Consider the following 12,986-nt stretch of genomic DNA (forward strand, 5'->3'; position numbering starts at 1 on the left):
TTGTGAGCCACCATGTGGATGTTGATAATGGAAATTCGGTCTTCTGGAAGAGCAGCTAGTGCTGCTAACCATTGTTAGCAGAAGGGCCCCAGAAGGCACTTGACATGTCTGTTTAGCAAAACCACACTGGAAGACTCTCCACTAAAGCCTATGTTCTTTCTAGCAGTGGGCTTTTGGCCAGTTACAGTATCGGGTGTGAATTCCCCCTGCGAAGGAGGACTCAGATCGAGTCAGAACGTGCTTGGTTACTCCCTAACAGTTATGTCCCTCTTGCCCCTGTGACACATCTTGCCAGGCATGTTTGTACTACAGTGTACAGGGTCCTCTGCTGGAGAAGCCCGTTGATGACTTTCCCCTCGTGATGTGATGTCTCTAGGGCACTTTCCAGCAGTAGGAATGTTGGCCAGCAGGGAGGCAGTGTCCAGGTCAGTGCTAGCTTGTTTTCAGTCCTGCAAACAGTGTATGGAGCCGTCAGCAAAAGGGTGTTATCTAGTGTGATGGGAACATGATCATTGGAAATTGGGTTGTTTTGGGGACCTGTGACCTCCATGACCAGTGACTCATAGGGATATCTGCCATGCCTAGTGTTGATATTTTCTTGTAATGATCCATGTTTTCTAGGAAGAACATTGCCTGATCATGCAAGATACCTCTGTTGAAACCTTATTATTTTTTTAAAGAATGCCATATTTTGATTAACTTGTACAGCAGTAGGTTTCCACAGGGTCATCACACATTTCTAGTTTTGATTATTCTGCCCCTCCTCCTCTTCATTTCCCCATCTTCTTCTCCCCCCCTCCCCCGATCACAGCTTAAGCCTTTAACTCCTTGTACTATTCCTGTCTGCTTTTGTTTTGTTTTTCCAGACAAAATTTCTGTGTGGCCTTGGCTGTCCTGGAATTCTCCCTGTAGACCAGGCTGGCTGCAAACTCAGAGATCTGCCTTCCTCTGCCTCCCAAGTGCTGGGTTAAAGACATTGTTCCACCACCAACCTGGCATCCCTCTCTGCTTTTGTATCTTCTGTGCTGACAACAACCACTTACTGAACACCTTTGTGCTAGGGTCTTTACTAAGTATTTTTGGGGGGTATTAATTCTCACAGAAGCTTTATGTAGGTGTGGTCGCTAGCCTCATTTTACAGATTGCAGATTATATATCTAGACACTGCTGGTAAATGAAAGAGCCAGAATTTGAACTGCCCGAACCCAAGGTCTGGTCTTTCTCTCTCTCAAGCTACTTCTCTATTAATAGTAGACATAATTTTAAATATGGAACTTTTCTTGAAGGAGCTTTTCTTCTGTGCCAAGAGTAAGAAGCTGTTTCTTATACACATGAAATTCTAATGAGTTTTAAACCCATTTCCTCTTAATTCAGGAGCTTTTCGGTGTCAGGCATAAGAGGCTTGGGTTTCTTGTACACATGAAATTCCTAATGAGTCTAGCCAGTTCTGTAGCTTACATTAGCTCTGTAGTGTTATTTTGCGTATGGGCCTCCATCTCTTCTCTGTTTTGCAATGTCTGTCTCTTAGTGTCCACACTATTAATGATCTTTCTCTGTATTCAAGGGCTGTGTGCAAGAAGTTTGGGCTGCATGTGAGTCGAATGATGCTGGCCTTCCTGGTGCTCAGCACGGGCATGTTCTGCTCATCTTCTGGTAAGTAAACGGACAGCTGAGAGGCAGCAGGTTTGCCTTCCTGTACAGTCGAAGTGATGAAAGGAAGCACTTGTTTTTATAACATGAATACTGGGCAGGTCACTGTTTTATCAAGATTAGCAGAGACCTCAGATATTTCTGTTCTTTTGTACTCTGCATTGGCAGCAAGAATTGGCATCATTATTTGTCATCTTTCTGTGAAAGTTGCATCTCACGTGCTTTATGTTTTATTGACTTTGCTAATCCAGAAATAGATTTGTATGTGTAGGGACTTCCTGTGAGTATCTTTTGTTTTATAGTGTCAGTTGAGGCACTTATGAGTACAGAGTCTTTGTTAAAACTAGAGCCCTTGGAGCAGATCCTTGCTGAGTGTCTTAAATCTCACTGCCTGTGCATGGAGTTCCTGTTAGAGTCACCTGGTTTTTCTGCCCCAGGGATGGTCCTTATGAAGCATCGGTAGCCACATTTTTGTTTAGAGTTGTTAGGAATAGTTTGCTGTTGTTGCAAAGTCCTTGAGTGTGTTCAGACTATAGCACACTGTGACAGGTTATGGTAAATATGCTAATTAAGATGCTATGCTAAGGTCAGAATGTGGCTCTGAGCCTTAAGAAGGCTTCCTGGAATCCCTGTAGGGTACAGGTGTCAACCAGGGTGTCTTAGAGCACATCAGAACCAGTATATCATCCGAAAAGGCACTAAGTCTTTTGAATCATGTTCCCTGCATGGAAATACGTCTGAGGTTCCTGGGGAAACTGGATTTTTGAAAGCTTTACGTTTGGGTGCAGGCCAGAAAAGGAATGGCATGGTGGTGTTGTGGAACTTATGGCCTTGTGTACTTCAAAACAGGTGTGAGAAAATAAAAAGCATCTCTTGACTGCCCATTTCTTTCCTTCCTCTGCCTTTCTTTTTCTGTATATTTCTTTCTACACACAGTCTTGTGTAGCCTCAGACATGCTGTGCTGCCAAGGATGCCCTTGAATTTCTGATTTTGTTTCTACCTTCTAACGGCTGGAATCATAGGTGTGCACCACTATACCCAGGTTTTGTTTTTTGTTTTTTTTTTTGTTTTGTTTTGTTTTTTTGTTTTTTGTCCTCAGAATTGAACCCAAGGTTTTGTGCATCTTAAGCACGCACTCCAGCAATGGAGCCACGTCTCCAGCCTTACTGTTTGTTTCTAATAGAATGTTCCCCAAACATGTTCATAGTTATTGGCATTTTGTATGTAGTGCAGGTGAATTTTAAAAAGTCAGCATTAACCTCAGAGTGAGTCTGGTTTCTTCCTGTCTGTTTCTTTACCCTTGCAGCACTCCTCCCTAGCAGCTTCTGCATGTACACCACGTTGATCGCTATGACTGGATGGTATATGGACAAGACACCCATTGCTGTACTGGGAGTAGCAGCCGGGGCTATCTTAGGGTGGCCGTTTAGTGCAGCTCTTGGGTAAGAAACCACAGTTAATCCTTTCCTGTATATCACTGGGCATCCGGTCCATCCTAACGTTGGATGCAGATTGCCAAGGCAGCATCTGAAGTTAAAGGAAACTGATTGAAAGACTCTGGAGACAAAAGCATACTCTTATTATTGTTCATTGATGTGATTTATTCTAATGAGAACGTGACTGCTGACCTCCTGCTGAATGTTCACATTACTAGCGTAAATTACCAAACCCTTCACAAATCTTACAACTCTGCAGGAAAATTCATAAAATTAGTATTTTATAAATGAGAAAATAGACACTAAGATTTGGAGTGATTTGCCCTTAAGATTTGCTTGCTTTTTAACATGCTTTGTGAACACTGATGAATTATACATGCCGGTTTCACTGTGACATTTTCATATGATGTGCACTGCATTCAGTCGTGTCTCCCATGCTAAGCTCTATCGTCCTCGCTCTCTCTTCTAAAGCTTGTTGCTATTTTCCCACAGTGCTCCATTCTGTGCTGTGCAGTTTCCTTATCACCCAGATCTAGGGTGTTTCCTTTTGTCTTTCTCCTTAAAAAAAAAAAAAAGATTTTTGTGTTCAAGTGGTGCATGCATGTCTGTGCACACATGTGTGCAGTGTTCCTGGAGGCCAGAAAAAGGTATTAGATTCCCTGGAGCTGAGACTCCATGTGGGTCCTCTAAGAACAGCCCATGTTCTAACCCACTGCAGCCTGTCTCCTGCACCCCTCCTTCTCCTCTGTTTCTACTACTGCCTTCCTGGTCTGTGCTGGCTTAACGATTGTACTGGAGAAATGACTTAGTGACTAACAGTGGGCCTGGATTTGGTTCCCAGCATCCATGCTGGATGGCTCATAACTGCCTATTACTGTAGTTCCAGGGATCTGCTACCCTCTTCTGGACTTTGTAGGTGCCAGCACCCACATATATAAATATGCATTATATAGGTAACTAGAAAAATACATCTTGGGTCTGGAGAGATGGCTCAGCGGTTAAGAGCACTGACTGCCCTTCCAGAGGTCCTGAGTTCAATTCCCAGCAACCACATGATGGCTCACAACCATCTTAATGGGATCTGATGGTGTGTCTGAAGACAGTGACAGTGTACTCATATACATAAAATATATAAAAAAATCTTTAAAGACATCTTTAAAAATTGTCTAGTTGTTAAGGTTATCTTAAAAACAGTATTCCATGTTTTAAAAAGTACCAGCCTATTAGGTATACCGACCTATCAGTGGTACAATGTTGCCTATAGTGTATAAGGCAGCAGCACAGCAGCAGACAAAGACGACTTAGTGAGGTCAAAGTCATTGCTGGAGATTGGAGGAGTAACGCTTGGAAGCCTGAGGACTCAGGTTCAATCCCCAGCAGCCACTAGAAAGGCAGGTGTGGTGTGGTGCTCCTGGAATCCTTTTGCTGAGGGAGACAGATGAATGTCTAGAACATGGGCCAGCTAGCCTAGCAGAATTTGGAGCTCCAAGATCTGTGGCTGACCCTGTCTCAGAAGATGAAGTGGAGAGCAACTGAGGGAGACTTGGCTAAGCAGGGAAAGGTACTTGCTGTGCAAATCTGGAGATTTTGACCCCTGGAATCAATATACATGTGGAAGGGACAGAATGACAACTCAGTGTTATTCTCTGACCTCCATACACACTGTGACACATGTGCATACAGACCCTCCCCAACACACACGTCATGACGTGTGTCTACAGAGCCCCCCCACAATTATTCACAAGTTAAAATATATATAATAAAATTAATTTTAGAAGAGAGAGGTCAGTGTCTACTTGTGAGGTGTAGGATAACAATGTACATGAATTTATAATGATTATGTCTTACATGTCCAAAACATACAGGTCAGTGTCAAGTTTGTCCAGCAGTTTCGGGTTTGTGTTTCTTGTTCATCTGTGGCATGAATCTCTCTGGTGGGTCCAAGGAAAGACCAGCTTAATTTTGAGAAGACATCTTGTCACATACCAGCTTCCTTCCTTCTCTGCCTCTGGGACAGCCATTTTGTTCTCTGCTCAGCGTGTGTGTGTGTGTGTGTGTGTGTGTGTGTGTGTGTGTGTGTGTGTGTGTGTGTCTGTCTGTCTGTGGCTTTGTCCCAAGTACTTGGTGCTTTGCCTAAGGCCTCACTTTCTCGTTGAACAGTTTACCCATTGCCTTTGACTCGCTGGCCCTGAAGCACAGGTGGAAGAGCTTCTTTGGCTGGTCCCTGGTGGCCCTGATTCTCTTCCTGGTGAGTCTCCTTTTGTCTTGCTCTGCCCTCAGGCTCTCAGCGGCTTCTGCTCTGGGGAGGGGGGGGTCATTTTTTTCTTATTCCCGAGTTTTTCCACCAGTGTTTTGAGAACTTCACCTGCTGTTTCTCCTTCTGCTTCAGGTGCCTGTGGTGGTCATTGACAGCTACTATTATGGGAAGTTGGTGATTGCCCCGCTCAACATAGTTTTGTATAATGTCTTTACTTCTCATGGACCTGATCTGTATGGTAAGGCTTTACAAAATTTGAGGAAAAAGTAGAAAACAGCTTAATATACCCAAGTTTCATAATTGTAATCCAGTTCTTTCATTTCATCAAATCCACTCTCCCTTCCTTTCTTCTCCCTCCCTCTCCAACCTCCTCTTCTTCTTCCCTCCATCCTTCCTCTCCATTTTCCTTTCCCTCCTTCCTCCTCTCTGGGCTTCAGCTGTAGCTCAGGTTGGCCCTGAACTCCTTGTCTTCCTCCTACATTCTGAGTGTGGTGGGATAGTAGCATGCACTGGCCAAATGTGTTTGGTTTTTTTTGTTTGTTTGTTTTTTTTTTTTTTTTGTTTTTGTTTTTTTGTTTTTTTTTTGCGGTGTCCTTTTCTGCTGTTTGAGCTTCTCTCTATAAGCAGTGAAAGCAAAGCCGCTGTGTCTCCTTGGCTGGTGGGGCAGTCAGCACTGACTCTGTGCTGTTGAGCATTGTCCCCAGATCCAGACTTGGAGAGCTTTGAGGAGTGCCAACAATGCATGGTACCATTTTGTAGCCAAAACTAGCTTCAAACTTGTAGCAATCCTCCTGCCTCAGCCTCCCATGTGACAGGATTACAGAGTTGAGCTTCCAGACCTGTTCATCTTTTTAGTCATAAACCACTTTTGAGCTGGTTGCAATGATGCATGCCTGTGATCCCAGCGCTGGGGAGGTGGAGGTAGGAGTCACAGTCCAAGGCTGGCTGCTTAGCAGGTTTAAGGCCAGCTACATGAGACCCCATCTTAGACAACAACAAAACCAAGAAATAAGGATAATAGCAAAAAGAAAATGAAAACAGTTCCATCACGTTTGTGTAATATTTCTAACTTTAGGAGTATATTCCTACATACATTTTCTATGTACACACATTTGATATTAGCTTTTCTTCAGGAAAGGAAGTTTGGAAAATCTACAAAGTCAGCAAATGAGAGCAGAGTCAGCATGAGAGAGTGAGTAGATCGGCCAGTTTAAGATGCAGAGTCACATTCCTCTGGGATGTAGTCTCCAGGTACTTGGGTACCTCCATTCCTTAGCCACCCCACTCCAGACTTGTTTTATTTGACCTCTGAGGGCATCTGAGCTGGTGATAGTTACAGACGAATGAGTTAAGAGATTTTTCTAGATCAGCCAAGTCAGTAAATACTTTATCAGTGAATTTCCCCCGTAAAATTAGTGTGGTTCCTTTTCCTCCAATCTCCTAGGTCTCTCCAGAGCATTCCCTGTATTTAAATGTCCTGGCTTAGTTAGGAATCAGGTTGATGTTATCTCTGTATCTCGGCTAAGCTTCTATGTCCAGTATTTGCTTGGGAATGGCAATTGAACCAGTAGCTTGCTGTGGGAGCCTCTAGATGTCGCCCTTTAGCTAAGGACTGTTTGCATGTTTTAAATTGCTCCTTATTTTGGATTATTTATAAGATTTCATTTGACTCTAGTCAGTCCAGACTGTGTGGTAAAAAATCCATTTACATGTACCCAGTTGGAAGTATATTTATTCTTTATAGGTGAATAGGTTAATTTGTGTTAATTTTGAAAAACTGACTTCTCCATTCTCATAAATGGGCCCTTGTATGCTGACTGCTTATAAAACTTTCATGAGAAGATATGAAAGTGGTGCATTTTTGTATCCCTTTAGATAGCTCTAGAAATTACCAGGCTAGTGGGGACAGTAGAGATTTGATGTTCCTAGTTTAATAAGGGCATGGTCAAGGGCCCTGTGCGAGGTTTGAGGATGTAGTAGAGCTGAGTCCAGTCTTTCCTTGGGCACTGGCATCTGCTGGTCATCTCACCCAGTGTTTGGCTGAGAAGAGTTCTAAGATTTTGTGACACTTTGTAAAACTGCCTTAATTTTACTCAATTTAATTTTGTTATTTTGGATGTAGAGTACTGGTTAGTCTCTCAGCAGTGGCCAAGACTCTGTGGGGATTGTCTTACCTGCCATAGAAGTGATTGTGTACTTCAGGTACTGTAGCGAGCTGGCCTTAAGGACCACTGATAGAAGTTGCCCAAGAACAGATTCTTTTCTGACCACAATTGGAATTTGAGTTCTGTTTTGTTTTCTAGACAGGGTTTCTCTGTGTAGCCATGGCTATCCTGAAACTTATTTTGTAGCTCAAAGGTCTCAATCTTGTGCTCCTTGTGCTCCTCCTGCCCCTCCTGCCCCTCCTGCCCCTCCTCCCCATCCTCCCCGTCCTCCCCTCTTCCCCCTCCCGCCCCTCCCGCCCCTCCCGCCCCTCCCGCCCCTCCTGCCCCTCCTGCCTCTGCCTCTGCCTCCTTCAGTCAATCCTGCTGTCGACACCACAGCTGCTGACAATTGGTTTAAGTCTGATTTCCATTCTTTAAGGGTGTTAACTTGTTCTTACTTCAGCATGCCTCTTGCAGAGAGAGTACTCCTCTCCCAGCCTCAAGTTGGAACTCCGTGTGCATTGTAGGTTTATATAAAAAGTTATCAAGAAGGAATGAGTGGTTGATTTCTAGAGCATCAGTCAGGACTCTCATTACTGCTGTAGCTGGCTAGATTGCTGACTTGGGATTTTTCATGATACCAAATAAGAATAGCATATGTAAATTACTTTAAAATACTTGCTGGCTGTCCTTCAGCTCAGTATCGGGGGGGGGGGGCCAGCTTTTTTGTGGGCGCTTTGCTGCTGTGAAGTCATTAGGGAGGTGGGGTGCCCTTGTCCTGGGAGCTCCAGCTCTTTCATGAAGGCTTGGCACTGTTTTGCATTCTTTTTACTATTTTACAAGAGTTTCCTGTTTGAAGTGCCTCATTAGCTATTGTAGGCACCCACTTTACCTGAAAATTAAAAGTTTACTATGGTGATAGGTTTTTGCATATGTTTTTCATATGTAAGAACACAACAAGCCTGCTTATCCTTTTTGGGTTAATGTGTAGTCTTCAGTTAAAGAAATATTGAATATATACCTGTGAGCACTTGGCTCTTATCCGACACAACCTGCTGTTTAAGATTGCAAACACTGTAAGTATAATACAATAGACTGTCTGCTATGGGCAGACGGTCACGGGGACAAGTCCCTCTGGTGGAGTCAGGGTCAATGTGAATCTGGAGTGGAGCCTGCAAGGAAGATTAGGAGCCTCCCTTGGAGGAGCTGGGCCAGGGCTATGCTGGTTCTCGAGTCTGCAATGCTTTGGAGGAAATGTAGAATGTTAGCATTGACTTGCTTGTTTGTTTTAGATGCTGGGGATAGAAACAGACAAACAGAGTTTGGGATATACCAGACAAATACTCTATACTGACTACATTTCCAACCTAAATACAGGGGTTATAAACACCTTTTACAGCAGAGGTTGCCGTTTCAGCCATAAGCAAGGTGACTTGAGACTCTGTTAGATTGTAGGCATGGAAATGGCATCTTTGTTGTTTCTGGTATCAAAGTGGTCTTCTATAATTTGTTGGCTTAAATAGCATTTACATTTTTTTTTTTACTTTTACTTTGTGTATGTGGGTGTTTTGCTTGCATGTATGTCTGTGTACCATGTAAGTGCCTGGTCCCTTTGGAGGCCAGAAGTGGCTGGTGGGCGGCAGGCCTCCTGGAACTGGAGTCCTGATGCAGGTGCTGGGATCAAACCCTGGTCCTCTGGAAGAGCAGCAAGTGCTTTTAGCCATTGGGCTATCTCTCCAGCATTAAATAGTATATATTCCAGACCTGAGGTGGGCCCCCTTTTTTAAAGCCAGTGGAAAGAACCCCTACCCAGGTGTTAATGTGATGTCTTAGGCTTACTGAATTGGCTATTACCTGGCAGAAATTTTATACATATTGTGGTCTTCTTGTTAGAAAAATTATGAGCTAGACATTATCTTTATTTCCTGATGAAGACAGTGAAATTGAGATAGGGAGGACCGTGCAAATGGCTAAGAAAGCAGCAGAAATGGGTGAGCGCCCAGGGTTCTCGACTTCTGGGTGCTTGTGGTTTTTTTCCCCACTGAAAATATCCTTCATAAAACTCTGAGATTTGGTCATCAAGGCTACATAATAAGCTGGAGAAATGGCTCAGCATTTAAGAGCACTGGCTGCTCTTACAGAGGACCCAGGTTCAGCTCCCAGCACCCACATGGTGGCTCACAACTTTTAAGTCCAGTTCTAGGAGATGGAGTGCCTTCTGTTGGCCTGCACAGGCACCAGGGATGTACATGTGCACAGACCTACATGTAGGTAAAGCACTATAATATTTTATATATTATTTTATTATAAAATAATAAAAATCAATCTGAGAGCATGAGCTGCAAGATGTCGAGAGCAAGTCCAACCCAAAGGATGACTGAGCAGTTACACTTCTGACGTTCTGCACGTTTTGGCTGAAAGATGGCCAGGAGCCCTGGCCAGTGTGGATGGTGGAGTGACGTGCACATGTGCACACACAGTCAGCGTGCTTCACATGGGATAATTGTGCCGCTGAGTCCTTGTTGAGAAAGAGTTTGGTTAAAAAGAAAGACCTTGGCATTCGGGAAATATAGAGCAGTGTAGACTAAAGCTTCTAAGTCATGGACAGAACATGTCTGTGGGGGTCAGAGGTCAGGAAGTACTAGACTTTTGCCTCTGGTAGGATATCAAGTTCTCAGATGTTACTCTCTGGTGAGTGGATGGTACTTCTTCCTCATGAGGAGCACACGGGCAAGGGGAGAGACTGAAGAGAGAACACTGGGTTTTCTCCAGACCTGAGCTTTGCACCTTAGGTCAGGATCCTGTAGACTGTTGATGTTGTCACCATCCCTTCTGTTACCGGAGCCTTTGTTACATTTTCTATTTTTAAGCCGAAGTGTAATACTTCATGGTGGTCTGATGGCGCCTGCTTAGAGTTGACTGGCAGGCAGTGTTGTCCTGGAGCCTCTGCTCTTGGTTATCTTGGCTTGTTGGTGCCAATGTGACATTATTTAAGACTTATTATTTAGGTCCCACTGTTGCATAAAATTATAGGCCTTTTCAAAAAAGGTTCCCCATCATTCAGACTATGGGTTGATAAACATTATTCCTTCTTTCAGCTCCTTTGGAGACTCCGTTAGTTCATTTGAGTGAAATGAACTTGCCCTGCAGAGGGAGACTGGCAAGTTACCCCTCGCAGCAACCCTGCTGCCAGCTTGCTGCAGAGTCCTCTTGTGTCCCCTCCCCCCCATATGCTCAGCTTGTCAGCCTGAGGTGTGTTTTCTTGCACTGTCAGGTTGGAGCTCAGCCTTGTGAGCATCAGCCTGGTAAAGCCTGAGATGGAAGCTGACACTCAGTCAGGGCATGTAAACCATTGAATATGGGGAGGGGCACCAGCTAGCAGAATTCAAAATTCATCTTTTTCTGTCCCCTTTGCCTTTTTTTTTTTTTTTTTTTTGTTTTGTTTTTGTTTTTGTTTTTTTTTTTGGTCAGTTGACCTTTCTTCAGTTTTGGCTTCTTCCCCAGTGCTTGCTCCATCCTTCAGGGAAGTAAGCCTGTTAGGAAATGTGCACAGACTGGCTGAGAACTTGATATATGAGCTCATCAAGATCACATAGGAGGTGTGGTGTAGTAAGTGGTGGTAGCAGCAGTTGTTCAGAATGGGGGTGCTCACCAAGAAGCATCTGTATGCGCAAGCATCAGAGAGATGGCAGCCTCCTTACATGTGTGCAGCTTCATCATAGCTGCACAGAGAAGGCCTTATTTTCTTTGGCTAGTCTCTTTTCTCCACAGGCCCAGATTTCTAGACTTTTGTTAAATACAGTGAGGCAAAGGTTCCCTTGTCTCTTCATTGTGGGAGAGAGTGGATGGTTACGTCTCAGGAAGCTGGGTCCTAAAGGATTTAGTTTAGAAAATACGCTGCTACTACCTTAAGATTATAATCATCCATCATCCAAAGGGTTTATTCAACTCAAAGATTAATTGGGGGGGGGGATTAAAGACGTCCTAGTGAACTGCTTGAGACAGACCTCCGTTCTTAACTGTTTAGTTGTCTTTGAGCAGGAGTGAACTTTCCCTGGAGGTGGCACACAATTGAACGGGGCCCTTCTTCAGCAAGCCCTCCTGCTCCTCCAAGTGTCACTGCATTATGATTTTAGTTTATGACCTTATTTTTGCTGTGCAAGCTACAAAACGTCAGGTTGTTCTGAGTGTTCTCTGCCTCCTGATTACCCTTTTTAAGCAATGCTGATTGCAGGAAATTACTATGGCACAAGGCGGATGTCACAACACACACTGATTAAAACCCACATGTGTCATTCACCGCCTGATTGAAGTAATCAGACAGAAGGAAAAGCAGATAAGAAAATAGCTAAATGTACAGGGAGGGGGCTCGTTCTTATTCAGGTTTAAGGAGTTTGAATTACAGAATAAAAACTAGTGTGAGTGAGATGTGTTCCAGCCATTTTGCTTCTTTTTGGAGTCCTTTGAGTTCTGAGCAGGACCTGGGTCTCTGATCATAATCTGCTAGGGTTGGGGTGTGAAGCTGGCAAGGCTGCAGAGATTGCTCTGTGGTTAAGAGTGTCTGCTGCCCTTGTAAAGGCAACTGAGTTTGGTTCCTGGTACCAAGTCAGGCAGCTTATAACCACATGTACCTACAGTCCTAGGACACCAATCTCAACATTCCTGATGATCTGACCCTTTAACACATGTTGTGTATTATATATGTGGTATAAAATTATTTTCCTTGCTACTTCACAACTGTAATTTTGCTAATATTATAAATTGTAATGTTAGTATCTGAAATGCAGGATAGCTGATATTTGACCCCCGTGAGAGCATCATTTGACTCTGAGGTTGAGAACCACTTCTCTAGGCATCTTATGCCCTCTTTTGGCCTTTATGAGCACCTGCACATACACACAGACACACACAGACACCTCCCCACACACAAAACAAACCACACACAAAAAAACCATGCTGAGCTGTTGCTTTTTATTAAATGTATACATAGTTGTGGTGTGTGTTCTACTGAAGACTGAACCCAGGACTTCATGCAGGCTAGGCAAGTACCCTACCACTCAACTGTATCCCTAGCCCTGGCCATGAGTTACTTCCCCTTATGAAATACATGGTATCCTATGTGTGTATAAATAGGAGTTGAACTTTTCAAGAGGCTACAGAGCTTCAAGCAAGTTTATCTGTTGGTTTTGATTGTTTGGTCTACGCACGTATTGAACGCAGAACTTGAAACCACAGTTAAATTCAAATGATGTGTTATTTTTTTAGCTTCATATAGTTCTGTTCCCTTAAGCTACTAATAATATTAGAGAAAGTGTCCTATGTAGGTGTGGCGTTTAGGAGTAGGTACGGCCAATGACTGAGTTTGTAGGTGCAGAGTACTTGAGACAGGGTGATGAAGAACAGAGACGTGTTTCTCCTTGTGGAGGCTCAGAGTCCGGTATGAAAGCCCTCATAGGTTCAGAGACTGCTTGTGCACTTGCACCACATTACAGTATCCT

At 43.8% G+C, this 12,986-nt stretch overlaps 1 protein-coding gene across 3 annotated transcripts in view; it reads left to right on the forward strand.

The window, feature by feature from the left end:
* Alg9 (ALG9 alpha-1,2-mannosyltransferase) overlaps window positions 1-12,986 on the forward strand; it is a 60,498-nt gene that overhangs the window by 10,410 nt on the left and 37,102 nt on the right. For all 3 annotated transcript variants that reach the window (XR_013107559.1, XM_076925157.1, XM_076925158.1), the window contains exons 5-8: window positions 1,565-1,653; window positions 2,958-3,093; window positions 5,248-5,335; window positions 5,477-5,582. Coding sequence is in view for 2 of the 3 variants with exons in the window: in XM_076925157.1 (XP_076781272.1) it covers window positions 1,565-1,653; window positions 2,958-3,093; window positions 5,248-5,335; window positions 5,477-5,582 (419 nt within the window). In the remaining variant the exon portion in view is untranslated. The remainder of the gene's footprint in view (window positions 1-1,564; window positions 1,654-2,957; window positions 3,094-5,247; window positions 5,336-5,476; window positions 5,583-12,986) is intronic.

This window comes from Arvicanthis niloticus, chromosome 26 (assembly GCF_011762505.2).
Source record: "Arvicanthis niloticus isolate mArvNil1 chromosome 26, mArvNil1.pat.X, whole genome shotgun sequence".
NCBI classification, from domain to species: Eukaryota; Metazoa; Chordata; class Mammalia; order Rodentia; family Muridae; genus Arvicanthis; species Arvicanthis niloticus.